The 13,856-nt window shown below is 42.7% G+C and overlaps 1 protein-coding gene across 1 annotated transcript in view; it reads left to right on the plus strand.

The window, feature by feature from the left end:
• PLXNC1 (plexin C1) overlaps positions 1–13,555 on the plus strand; it is a 71,201-nt gene extending 57,646 nt beyond the window's left edge. The window contains exons 24-31 of the mRNA XM_036400922.2: positions 2,570–2,624; positions 3,641–3,672; positions 3,761–3,868; positions 5,797–5,960; positions 6,374–6,521; positions 8,336–8,476; positions 8,573–8,647; positions 10,310–13,555. Of these exons, the coding sequence (XP_036256815.2) occupies positions 2,570–2,624; positions 3,641–3,672; positions 3,761–3,868; positions 5,797–5,960; positions 6,374–6,521; positions 8,336–8,476; positions 8,573–8,647; positions 10,310–10,414 (828 nt within the window). The 3' untranslated portion in view covers positions 10,415–13,555. The remainder of the gene's footprint in view (positions 1–2,569; positions 2,625–3,640; positions 3,673–3,760; positions 3,869–5,796; positions 5,961–6,373; positions 6,522–8,335; positions 8,477–8,572; positions 8,648–10,309) is intronic.
• The last annotated feature ends 301 nt before the right edge of the window (positions 13,556–13,856 follow it).

Consider the following 13,856-nt stretch of genomic DNA (forward strand, 5'->3'; position numbering starts at 1 on the left):
GTACTGCATGTCTCTTCCATAGTTTAGTTCACATTTTCTGACACTGATAAAATAATGTACGTTTTAGGCAAAAGCTCAGTGGTATTTTAGGCAGTGGCTTAGTGGCAAGTTAGCCATTAGCACATCTAGTTTATTTTCTTGTATGTATATTGATGCAAAAAGGAATGTAAAAGTGTCTAGATAGCAAGAAAAAGGAACATTGCATACACTCTGTGAGGGCAGTAACATTGCCTGAGAAATTCCAACTTACATTTCAACAATGCCTTGAGTTTTGTGGCAAGCCTGAATTTTTCTTTTTGTTTACCAGTCTTAAATGCTAGAAAGTAACCAGATGTTGGAAATTGGGAAGTACCTTCAAACTTTTTTAAGACACTGGAGCATGAGGGTTGTGTTGTGAGAGTCCCAGATCACCAATCAATCTTGATAAAGTAGACCTAGTTTCTACACTGATTTTTAAAATATGCAAGAATGGTGCATTTGCATTCTTGTGTAGTATTTGTGAAGAGAAAAAAATCCACTGTTCTGTTAGACTCTCTTATGCCTCTGGCCTGTGTGCTACTCTTGCTCTATTTTTTGGCTCCTAGGAGGTTTATCAATATGTTTATTTATGAGGTCTGTACTATCACTTCCATGAGAATAACCACAAGCCATGATAAGAAAGTTGCTAATTATCTTGACATCTCATTCCCCACACAAGAACAGAGCAGGACACTCACTTTCAGATCTGCTGTGCAGTCACAGATCTCCAATTTCTCAGCTGTTAAGAGTACCACACGTTCCAGGAGCAGGCAGAGCCTCATAAGGCAAAACTGAATGTAATCCTGGGAGCTCACTGGCAAGGACTGGATTACAGTGAGGACAGGAAGCCTGGGGAGCAAGAGGCATAGAGCCACACTACCGTGTCTTCTGTTTTGCAAAGTAGCTCTATTCCATGTTGTCTGGATTGGAAGAGATCTCTCTTTTCCCTGTTTGTCTCCCTCAATAATGCAACTGGCAAAGCAAAAACTTTTTCAGGTGTCCATGGGAGCAGCCCACCACAAAAAAAGTGATTTAGACAGCAAGATGCAAAAAGAAGGAGTCTTTTTAAATGTTTTTTTTTAATTGGATCATACTGTAAGAAACAGCAAGTATGGCTGCTGCAGTAATGATAAAGGGAAAGCATAGTCTACTTACTGCTAAAAGCATAATTTGTCCCAAAAATAAAACCTAGCGTATGGGCTTTGGTCATGGCTGCTCTGCAGCAATGCCTCAGATTCCTGGAGGGAAGCACAGTTCTCCCTGTGAGCTCTGCCATCTCCCTGAGGACAGAAGTCAACACATTTCAGCACTGAGCTGCCCCCCTACCTCTTGGGGAAGGAATGGAGGCAGCATGTTGCCCACATTGCTCTGGGAGGGGGTGAGCTGCTGGGTAGTATTGTTCCTGTTTATCTGTCTCCAGAGCCAAGTAGGAGGAATGTCTGGGTGTTGGTATCCCCTCACAAGCTAGCCTTACAGCATATTCCTATTTGTAGTGTGGTTTTCAAGTGTTCTGTGCTATCTAAAATAGTTCTGAAAGTCTGTATGATAGATGGAATCTCTGCAAAAAAAATCATAAAATAGATTGCATTTACTTTCCAGGAGCAAATGTAAGTGCAGATTTTTTTGGCACAAGACACAGCTTTTGATAGAGTATCTTAACGTTTAAACTGGTTTCTCACACCAGGCTGGCTGCCAAGGTTTAAAAAACACTTAAATTATTTTGGCAGAGATCCCTTCCTAGAACTGGCCGGTTGTTTTTGTAATTATAGAGGCAAGTACACTAGCACTTGGCAAGACTCAACATTTGATAGCAGAGCAGTGGTGTAGTTCTCAGTGGGAGCCATTTTTTAGTTACTCTTTGACAATTAAAGCATGGCTTGCCAGTTTGTTTTAAAGATAATGAGTAACATCCTGGCAACACTATAAATTCAGGGAAGGAGGAGGTTGATTTTTCCTAGAAATCCCAAGATGGTAAGATACGGATCTTGGTCTTATGGTGTGTAAATATTTTGCTCAGTTTGAAAATAGTTCTTGGGAGCACCAGGCTAAACCTTCAGAATGGCCCCTCCACAGGACATAGGTAGAAGAGACTGAGCTGAAAAAAAGGGGAGCAGAAGAGAATTCACCCTTGTGTGCACCTCTCTGCCTCACCTTCCCATAAGATTCTGTTGCAGTGGGTGCAGAGAATTTAACCTGAGCAATCTATAGAAAAATGGATGCAAGAAACAGCACAGAGCAATACATGAAAATTAAAATGTCCACGTATGGGCTGAACCAGAAAAATCAAAGGAAGGGAAAGGTCTTCAAGGCTGGTGCACTGGAAGAGGTGCCTTCCCACATGGCTGGGTAATGCTGACAAGGTGCAGCTACTGCCTGTGCCTGAAAGCCCAGCCCTGGCTGCCTGCTGAAGGCTGTGCACACTGTGGTGAGAACAAAGCAGGCTGGGCTGTCCTGCACTGCCATGGGCTGAGGGACAGAGGAAATGAAACTGAGGCTTTTGTGAATTCTAAGCACGTCTGTTTCAGCATGATATGTTTGTTTTTTCTTTCAGATTTCAAATGGAGCAACCATAAAAGTCTTCAAAAAGAAGGCAAATACCCGATCAGGTAACAAACTCACTGTGACCCATTTAAACTTTTGTGCAGAATGGTTGGGAATGCAGAGAACTGAGCTCTGATTGTATCTTGGGCAAAAGGAGGTCGGAGGAATTGGTACTTTAATAAAGTTGGGCCAAATGAAGAGCCCCAGCTCTGGGCCTCTGGCAGGCACAGTGGGCCTAAAAGCAAGAAAGAAGGCAAAGGAAAGAAGGACAGAAGGGCTTACAGTCCTCAGCAAATTATTGCCTAGAGATACAGGCTCATAGGCAGGAAAGCAGGACAGGGAAGTCCAGGTGACACAAAGAGAGGGAACAACTCTCTCTGCCTGGTGCCCAGAGCTGTGCATCACAGCCATAGTGCTGCACTGTCCAGAAGCAGGAATGATAAAACCCCCACCTTTTGGTAATTTTCCTTATTCTCTTGAGTGTGTTTCTGAAGGCTTTGACTTCACTGTCTGAGCAGCATGTCAGCAGATAAAGGGTCCTTACAGGGGGCCAGTTCAACTCACCTAACCCTGTGATGCAGGTTGCTCTGACCCAGATGGTGGATGAGGGTAGAACTTTCTGTAGTCCCTATGAAGAAGCACACTCCTAACATGTGTTTCCTTATCATCAAAGTTAGGAGAGATGTGCATCTCTCCCTCAGCAAAGCTGAGGTGGTTTGTTCCCGGCCGTTGTGTTCAAGCCTGACCTCAGCCCACCCGCACTCAGCACTCCTAGAGGCTTAAACCCCTGCAATCATCTCATCTTGTCCTCCTTTCAGAGGAGCTGGGATTGCTGCCAGCTTACCCCAGCAGCAGAAAGGATGCTGTATCATAGTGGTCCAAGCTACAGGTTGGCACTAGGGAGGTGCACAGGGCCTGTGCATTTCTCAGAGGCTTCCCCCACACTCAGGCAGGAAAGGATGACACTGTCTCTGCTTGTTTGGCATCTTGGATGCACCCTGCTGCACGGCCCAGAGCCCAGCAGAACTCACAAGCTTTTAGCTGCGTGTTTCATTAATGGCTCTCTGCTTTTGTTGTTTAGATGTGGACTACTCAGATGAACACTGTCATTTGGTGAGTTGAACCATTCCACTGCTAAGTGGTAGATTTAATACTGAGCTGTATTTGGATCTGTGTAATCTCTCTAATCTCTTTGTGACAGATTTTACCAGACTCAGAAGCAAACAAAGATGTGAAGGGAGCAGGTCACAAAGGAAAGCAAAAATTCAAAGTGAAAGAAATGTATCTCACAAAACTTCTGTCAACCAAGGTAAACTGTAAAGGCTTTATTTTGGGGGAGGGCTGGTGTTGGCTTGGATAGTTTGGCATAACAGAAACACAAACTAAACCAGAAGTAGTGCAGACTTCCTGAGTGTAAATCAAATGTTAAATGAAAAGGTAGCATACAAAAATCACCGCGCTAACTATGGGGGATGACCATTTGCAAAGACAGACACATTTCAGGTTTTCTAATACTAGAGTTCTAAAATTGTCTGATTACACATAGTATCTCCTTAGTAAGCACAACCTTCTTCTCAGGTTAAAGAAAAAGGTTGTTATTTAGCCTATGGAAAGTGAGTTTTACCACAGAGTTCCATAGAGTGAGAATGAGCCCCTCTGGAATGACAGCTTTCAGTCAACAATCTCCTCATTCTGCTCTAGCGTTTGCCCACCTTAGAGACGACTTCTGAAGCCCGAGTTTCACAAGATACTGCCCACAAAATGAAATAATCTGTTATGGTTTCAGATTAGGCATTCAAAATAACTAGATTAACTTTAAAAGCAAGGTCCTTAGGATTTATACTAAAAGTACCTAATTTATACAATGTACATTGCTTAGGAATAAGTCCTGCTCACTCCCTCTGGTAACGTCATCTTGTTTCTGACTTAACTCCAAATGGTTAGAAAGCTCTTTGCAACAGCATATTGCATAAAATATTCATGGGTGCACAACACTGAGCTGTGCAAGAGGCCTGAAGGGATGATGATTATAGCCTTCTTGCATTTAAAAGTCTATCTATCATTATTTAATTAGGCTGTTGATAGCATCTGAAGTAATTTGGGACAGTTCCCAAAGTGAGAGTGAAGACTGGTCATTTCTCATTACCTGTGAAAACTGACATGAGCCCTCAGGAAACGCTGGAGTAAACCAGTAATGTCTTATGGTGAAAGACTGAGGTACAGAAGAAAAGATCAGGCTTTTTAGAAACAGGCCTTTTAAAGGGCTTTAAATTAATCATCTTCTCCAAAGTAGGACACTGCCCTGAACAACAGAGCTGTGATATTCTTTGCTGTGAAATTCCTCTCATGATAGGCTGTGCACTAAAGGAAATTGCATCTCACCATCTCTCTCTCTGCTCCCCTCTCTCCCATACATGCACAGTCACAATCTCCGAGTTTACCCCATGAAATGAACTGGCCAGAATTCATCAAGGCCCTGGGATATGATTAAATCCTTCTTGTCAAGAGAAGATTGGGCTGAACTGAGCTTCAGAACAGATGTGAAGAAATAAAGCACAAAACAGTGTTTTCCTTTGTTTGCCTCTACTTATAAATACTCTGTGATTATGTCAGTGAGTCCAGCAGCAACCAAACCCTTCCTTTAATGAGCCAAATATCTTCACTTATGTATCAGAAATATCCAGTTTTCAGTTCTTCTCTCTAATATTAGTGTCTTATAGCACCCAAAGCTGTTATTCTAGAATTAGATCAAGTGCCAGTGCCACTTGGCTGTGAAGTGTTGATGAGCACATGTGTTGAGCTTGTGTCAACAGATGGCACCTGGAAGACCACTGCCCTAGGAAAGTGGCTAAACTGCTTTTTTCTCACCTCCCTCTTAATTCCAGTCACAAACTTCAAATGCTTTTAGCAACAGTGGCAACAGTATCATAAGAGTGGATGTTGTCTTTATTAGCCCAAGTGGTTCTTCCCACCTGTGATTTATCACGGAATTCACCATGATTCTCCTGTAACAGAGCTACAGGACATGTGACCTATGGAAGGAGCTCATTGTGATGTGTTGTAGATTCATTTTTGTTACTGTCCTGTTTGCCAATAACCTACGGCCTTGATGTTTGCCACAAGCATGTGGTAATTTTCTGTGTGTGGTTGTCTAGGGGGACACACAGCTCTCTGAGGTAAAACATCCTATTCTTTGTTTGTGTAATAGTAACAAAATATTAACTTTGTTACTTTTAGGTGGCAATTCATTCCGTTGTTGAAAAGCTCTTCAGGAGTATTTGGAGTTTACCCAACAATAAAGCACCTGTTGCCATCAAGTACTTTTTTGACTTTTTGGATGCCCAGGCTGAGAGTAAAAAAATTACTGATCCTGATGTGGTTCACATATGGAAAACCAACAGGTATGCCCATGGGATATACACAGGGGTGCGTGTGCTCTCTGAACACATAGTTGCAAAAATGAAATGTGTCAGGTGTGAGCAGAAGAATAAGATGTGGTTTGGCTTTGTGGATAACAGTAACTTTAGTGTATTGATTTAATACAGCACAATCAGAGCTTCCAGGTCTATGCAGCCTGCACACCGACTTCACACTCTGAAAGAAGTAGCTGCAGATTGGGAGCATTATTTGAAGCTGGGTGCCTGACAGATGTGTTTGCTCTGTAGCCTTTGTTCCCTGACCCTTTTTTTAGCGTGAAGAAGCAGCCAGGAATGTGCTTTGTTCCATGACTGCAGTTGCAATTAAGGACCATTTTAAAGCAGTTGTGCTACTTGAGTGGTTGATTTGAAAGATGTTTGTTCTTTCTCCTGTCTAGTCTTCCTCTTCGCTTCTGGGTGAACATACTGAAGAATCCCCAGTTTGTCTTTGACATTAAGAAGACTTCACACATAGATGGCTGTTTGTCTGTAATCGCACAGGCCTTCATGGATGCCTTTTCTCTCGCAGAACAGACACTGGGGAAGGTAATGCTGCCCCTCCAGTCTTCTCCTACTTGCTCAACCAATGTCTTTTTCAAATGTATAATGATTAAGATGATGAAATTCTGGATCTGCTGATATTGGGGGCAGAATTGTCAAGGGCCTAATTAAGCTGGGTTTCTATTCCTCGTTGCTCTGTCTCCTGAGACTGAAGAATTCACCAGTAGACAGATACAGCTATGAGAATGCCTTATTTATAGTTAACTGCTGCTTGTTTTCTCTGCAGTTCAGTTCTGCACAATAGGTGGCAAGAAGATGGAAATTGTAAGGTTCTAATGAAGTTTTAAACAAAGGTCTTAAAAGTATTAACATTATTTGATAAGTAATCCAAATTTTGTCTGCCACACACCAGTGTGCAGAAAACACTCACAATAAGCTAGTGGAAGCTGTAACAATACTGAAAGACCTCTGAAGATTGAAACAGTTCCTTTCACATGTATTAGCTGCTCCCTTTTTATATGCAAAATTATTTGCTGGAGCAAAAAGTTCAGGAATCTTACATTCAAAAATTCTTTAGTATGGTGTCCAGAACTCTGGGGATCAGAAATACTTCCTTTTCCCCAGGTATTTTCCTTTTCTTTGGACCAAAGCAGGAAGTCTTTGTTCAGGCTCATACTACTGAGAAAAACAGGCTAGAAACTTTTTAGCCTGAAAAAATTTATATTAAAATGGACTAATTTCCTATGTGATCTAATCCAACTGCTTATCTGTTAAAGGTAAATAGCAATTAATGTGCTTGTTTCTCTTACTTTAGGAGTGAAGTATCGTAAATTAAAGCTAATCACATCACTTCCTTGATGGAAAAACTGCAAATGAGCATGGTTGTTAGGTTTCTGTGTTTAACATCCACTATGCAGAATTGTTGAAACAACAGCTCCTGTTAGCTATTTGAAAAGGGGTGCTGAAACCTGATAAAGGTTTGCAATGCAGCAAACATCTTGTGACCTTTTAGTACTAAAATGTATTTACCTTCATGATTTTTAGGCTTGAATCTTGAGACATCTTTTAGCCATTTAGAAAACAAACATTTAAATTATTTCATCACACATTAGAAGCATTTGTGACAACATAACACAAGGTTATGTCATTTATTGCCCAGAGCTTAAACAGGAAACTACCAGCACCCACTTTTACATTCTGAAAATCAGTTTTCCAGGTGGGGCTTTGGCTTCTATCACAAGCATCAGCACTTATTTCCTCAAATAAGCCTAAAGCTCCTGGATAGGTTAATGCTGACCTGGGTTGTTGAAGTCCTGGGGTGAAGAAAAATCCCTTTGACTTTGTTCATCTGGCAGCCAGCTCTCCATGCTCTCAAACCCCTGAGGGAAAGGAGTAGTAGGGACCAAAGAGACTTAGGGGAACCTCTGCCAGGACAGCACCTAACAAGACTCTCTGGTGTGTCACTGCCAGGGATCTTTCCTTTCAGCACTACTGCTGTATCTTGTACGTAAATTGGGTTTTGGCCTCAGACCCTTTGGTTCAGCTTTCATAATCTTTCAGATCTAGGGATCTGTAAGGAGGAAGTGAGAAAGAAAAATATGTCTGAGGGACAAAAAGTCATCAATCCTGATGTCAATAGAAATAATTACATGGCAATTGTCACGAAAGACAATACACTATTAGTGAAATCCTGCCTCTGGTTTGCATCTTTGTTTTATAATCTTGGTTCCTTGCATATAAGTGCAGCAAAGAAAAATGAGTCACGCAGACACAATTAGATGTAATTAACTGCGTGGAGGTGGAACCTCAGGAAATCTGTGCTGTGAAAAGTTACAAGGCTTCAATTTTTTTCTTTTAAGGAAGCACCAACAAATAAACTTCTCTATGCTAAGGACATTCCTCTCTACAAGAAGGAGGTGAAAGCATACTACAAAGCCATCAGGGATCTGCCTCCATTGACCACTGCAGAGGTTGAAGAATTTCTAGCTCAGGAATCTAAGGTATGATTGAGAAGCAGCAACTTCATTTGCTTTCATGTTAAGTTGTTGTTTTTTTTTAAAGGAGAAGTATCTGACCAGAACTGTTGTCTGTTTTAGAAACATGAAAATGAATTTAATGAGAAAGTGGCCTTGTTTGAAATCTACAAATACATAGTGAAATACTATGACGAGGTAAGCACACCTGCAATTTCAGCTGAATCCTTAATGTGGGGTAACACAGTAACCAAGAGCTGGGCTGCTGTAGGACCTGCTGGGTGCCACTCCCAAGGCAGCCCCTCCTTAATGCAGCCGTGGCTGCCGCTGAGCTGGGAGGGGCTGGAGCAGCGCAGCCCCCAGGGCGCTGCAGCCTCCACCCCTCTGAGGGGGCACAGGCCAAAGGTTTTGTCAGTGCCCTTTACTGTCACTGCTGCATTGCACAGAGACAGTAGCAATAACATTTTCCCTGCACTTTTTGAGGAAGTTCCTATATAGCCAAGGCTTCTTGTTTTACTGTGTTTGCAGAGTCTCTGCAAATGCCCGTCACAACTCCTGTGCATGTGCTCCATTTCCCTGGAGGCTCAGAATCAGATTAGACTATAGCACCAGGGCTCTTGATTTCACAGTCAGTGCAAACACCTCAGTGGAGCACACAGCCTTAAAGCAAGAGGTGTCTGCCCCTTTCCCATCATAGCTGTCTTAATGCTCTCCCTCCTCTAATAGTCTTTCTCTTAAAAAGAAACAGCTATAGTTTCCAGTCCCTGCTATTACTAACAAAAGAAATCTTTTCTCAGCTGAAAGTTCTTAGTCACAGGCTACCTCTAAGCTGCTTTCTAAGAAAATCCCTGTCCTCCACTTTGCATTATAGGATTCTCCACTCCATTTTGTTCAGCATCCTTAACAGAGGCTGCGTGTGCCTGTGCAGGGACTCAGATAAGAGCCAGCTGGGGTGTGTTGCCTGAAGGCCTCCTTATGCTTCCAGCAGGTTGTCTGGGTTTCCCAGCAACCAGGCCTTTCTCTATTTCATCCTCAGCAGCAAGCACCAGCACTTGCTGTAGTCATCCAGCTCTCAGTCACCTGTTAGCTGGCTTACCACTTCTGATCTCTGACATCCCAAATTACCTGGATTCAGCATCAAATCTTTGCCTCCTGAAACAAGCTTGGGATCATACTCAAAATTGCACCATCCTTTATTAAGCTCATTAAAATGATTGATACAGGAGAATTCAGTGTACTTTCTAGTCTTAGTGCCCATTTTTGCTTTTTTGAAGCTAGTACTGGCTAAACATAGCCCATCCTTAGAAGGAAATCTTCCCTCTGCTCTTCCCCCTCTGGCTTTTGACTGGGAGCAGCTAAATCTCTTTCATTGTTTACTGAGACCTGTCCTTGTGTAGCATTGCCAGCAGAGATTTCAGACAGCAGTAGTGCTCCATTCTATCACCTGGGCCAGAGCCAAGTGGGTGAGTTAGAGGAAAAGAGGCAGTTTATTACCCTTGGCTTATAGGGCAGAAGAAGAGAAATAAAATATCACTTGCAAATCTTCTGTAGGGTAAAAGCTGGAGCACTGACCTTGCCTCACACTCTGAGAGATGAGCATGTGTTGGGTTTGTTTTGACTTTTTTGTTTGGCTCACTCATTCTTTTGTGGAAGTGTTGCAAGTCCTGTGATCAGAATGACTTGAAGGGAAAACTACCAAAATAAAGTGTTAAAGTCTGAAAACAATGTTTACAGATAAGCAGGCACTCAATGCATTTTTCTGTCAGTAGTTGTTAGAGTACAGAAAAACAGGCTTTATAAAATAGCAAGTAAAATAAGCATTAAAAAACAATTATTCTCTCTTCTGCTAATTGTTAACAGATTATCAGCAAACTCGAGCGAGAACGGGGGTTTGAAGAAGTCCAGAAACAGCTCCAGCAAGTAAAAGCCTTATTTGATGAAAAGAAAAAATGCAAATGGCATTGAGCAGAGCACTGACTCACAGCACCACTGTGGAGGATTTTCTATTAGTGCTACTGTTCCCAAAACTGTTTTGACTGACTTTATGTACAGGGTTTGAAACATTTGGACACTCTTCTCCACTCTGACCATTCCACGTAATTGACGATTGGGAGTGAAATATGGGCATGGTTACATATTCACACAGGGGCATGTGAAAGTGAACCTAATGTTGGCAGGGTCAACATTTTTAGGTACTTGAGCACACATAACCCTTCAGTTGAAAAGTACCATCTAGTAAGCTTTTTGCTTACTTTAAAATAAGGTCATAGGAGATGTGTAAAATACACTGTAAGTTCAGAGTTGCCCATGTGAACTTGCAAGTTGCTTACCTCTTTTTTTTTAAGAGAAAAAGCTGATGTTTCACCACATCCTTTCAGCAGCTTGGCAAACTGTGAGGGTGAGAATACGGGTCAGCTGCAGCTTCCTTCCTTCCTTCCAGTCAAATGTTCACTAGATCTTGTTCAGAAAAAATAAACCACCAAAAAAACAACAACAACAAAAAAAAGAAAACTACCAAAACAAAAGAAAAACACAAAAAAAATCAACCTCAAACACATCAAAAAAACCCAACAACAACCTGGCACCAAAGTGACAGGATAAGTGTGTTCAGCAGACACAGTGGGTCTGAGGTTGGAAGGCCAAATGCCACATGGCAGACTTACCTTTGTTAGGTTAGAAATTCCATGTCCAAAGTGAAGCAAACCACTGAGGGGAAGAAGTGAGGGGAGGCTTTTGGAGAAGGGCATTCAGCCACCATCAGTCTGTGTTTACATTTTTGACCTTTCCATCCTTAAATAAGCTGTGAAACACTTGTGAGCAGCTTCACAGCTGAAACTGCACTGCATCAGGACACTTGTGATTTGATGAAGCAGCTGCCCATGGCTGCACTTTGGTGCACAAACCTGTACTCAGGTGCATGATCAGCCCATGCATCAGTGCTGATGGTCCTGGCCAGCCTTGCCATCTGTGTACAAGGGCCTCACAGACCTAAAGCCAGCATGTGGGGGGGGTCAGCTCAAAGGTTGGTTTAATAATGTTTAAGAACAGGAAGACTGGGGTTTGAGACACTGATACAAACTTGCTGGGGTTGGGGTGGGGAGGGGTAACTGTCTGCCTTAGTCCAGCTGGGGTTTTTTGAGGCTTGGCCATTTTGGAAGGAAGGTGTCCATTACACTTGCATGGAAAGGCTGTGCTGCTGGGATGGGGCTGGGGCTGGGGCAGTGGCTTCTGAGCAAAGCCACAGAGGAGCAGCCATGGCTCTGGCTCTGCTACAGCACCAGCACAACCCCACCCTCCTCCTACAGAGCTGAAAGGGTTTGTCAGCCTGGACTCTGCTTCAGCCACAGGAGGCATGTTCTGAGGCTGTCACGTGCCCTTAGATTTGAGGTAAGGCATTCATGACAAGGAGATACATTTCCACACATTTCTGGAGGGATCCACCACTGCAGGTGAGTGGTATAGCACAGTGGCCCACAGGAGAGGGAAGAGCTGTCACCTGCCTTGGCAGTGGGAAAGGTGCCATGGGCTGTGAATGGCACAGGTGGCCCAGGTTTGGTACAGAAAGCCAGTGCTGGGGCTGTGAGCAGCCAGAGCTGGCTGCACAGGGTTCCCAGGCAGCAGAGGGGCACATGGTGCTGAGCTGGAGGAGCCCCAGAGCTCAGGCATGGTTGCTAATGCCGCCTGCTCTGGTCACAAAGGCAGCTGGCCCCAGGCACAATCCCAGTGGCAGAAGCAAGGCAGGCTGTTAATGTGGAGAAAAGCAAACACAAAACAGGGTCCTGCTGGTCTGCCCCTTCCCTACCATGTGATTGCACAAGTTGTTCCTCTTGCATACCTGAGAGGGCAGCCACCAACCAACCCATACTGTGATGGCTTTGTTGGTTTTTTTTTTTAATTCAAGTCTTACACTTGCTATTAAGTTTACACTTTATACTTGATGGAATGTATGGCTTTGTTCAGGACACTGCATTACAATGTTGCAGTACTTTCAGCAGTTCTGTGCCTGGCACAATGTATTTTGATACATTCAATTTTAATTGGAAAAAAACCCCACACACCTCTAACCTATCTTGCCCTCTGTCCTAAAAGAGTGGACCATGGCTTGACTAGCACTTAAGCTTGGAATACCTGCACGTAAGGGCTTGATTTTTATTGTTCTTAATCTAACCTTTTAAAGCAGCATCAAATAAATAGAAAAAGCACAGTAATTGATACTGAAGGAGAGGCAGGAGTGGATTATACTTTCCAGTTAGTTCTCTTCTGCTTCAGGTGTTTGCTGGCAGTGCTTTCAAATGAACTGTGATAGTTTTGTTCAACAGTAACCTTCTGTACAGGCAGAAAAGACAACTCCAACATTTCTGCTTGAAAAACTGTAAAATATAATCTGTTTGCGTGGGTCTGATCCTGTGAACTTCACTATATGTGTTTATATTGATGAGGAAATGAAAATCAGTCCTATTCTGTATTTGTACTACTGCTTGTTTGCTACAATAGCTTTAATGATTTCTAGAGATTAAGTATGTGTTGAAGCAGGCCCTGTAGCTTTACCTACAGCCTGGAATAGGATTATTGCCTTTTATTCAAGCCTCCTAAACAGTGTCACTCTGTTAGTAAACCATTTTTAAGTCATACTGGGACTTTGTAACCCATCAAGTGGATCTCACTAAGTGATGTGAAGTATAATTAAGTGATTGTGGCTCTTTTGGTAGGTTTGGGTCAGCATACAAAACATTGGCACACCTTCTGTATCTGCAATTTGCCATTACTGTCACACAGAGAAAAAGAACCACCTCTGACTATTATGGGTATTATGGCAACACAACAGTTCTAATCGCATCCTCAGAAATGAAAAGCAAACTTCTCTTCAACTTACTTTCCATGTTTACAGGCAAACTGCTATGGCAAACAGCGTGTTTCTAACACTAGCTTACAGAGCATTATTTTGCAGTCATCTAGTTTGAAGTCAAATCTTACTAATGTGTAAAGTAATTCCTGTTGTACAGAAGTTAATCTGTTGTTTAAAATGAATGGTTAAAAAAAGTGCAAAAGACAAATACATGTTGGTGTTTGTATGGGTTTATCTAGAATAAAAGCATTTGGAGGTTAGCTTGATTGTGTACTTTAAAATGGTTACAAGAAAGCAAACACAGCTGGTAACAATGCAAGGTCATGCAAGGAATGGAGTGTAAGACACAGAGGGGCATCAGATGAGAAGCAGTGCTGCAGCTCCAGCCCTGCAGGTCAGCACAGCACACTTCCATCAGCCTGAAATTGGGAAGAAGAGGAACAGGAAGGTAGAACATAACTTCTGATGATGCTGGGGAGGGTAGGCACTGGCCTAAACTCCAGCAGCTACAGAGTCTGAATGGAGGGGGATTTCCTGGGCCAGAGGATTCCCAGTCGCCTT

This window comes from Molothrus ater, chromosome 5, assembly GCF_012460135.2.
Source record: "Molothrus ater isolate BHLD 08-10-18 breed brown headed cowbird chromosome 5, BPBGC_Mater_1.1, whole genome shotgun sequence".
Taxonomy (NCBI): Eukaryota; Metazoa; Chordata; class Aves; order Passeriformes; family Icteridae; genus Molothrus; species Molothrus ater.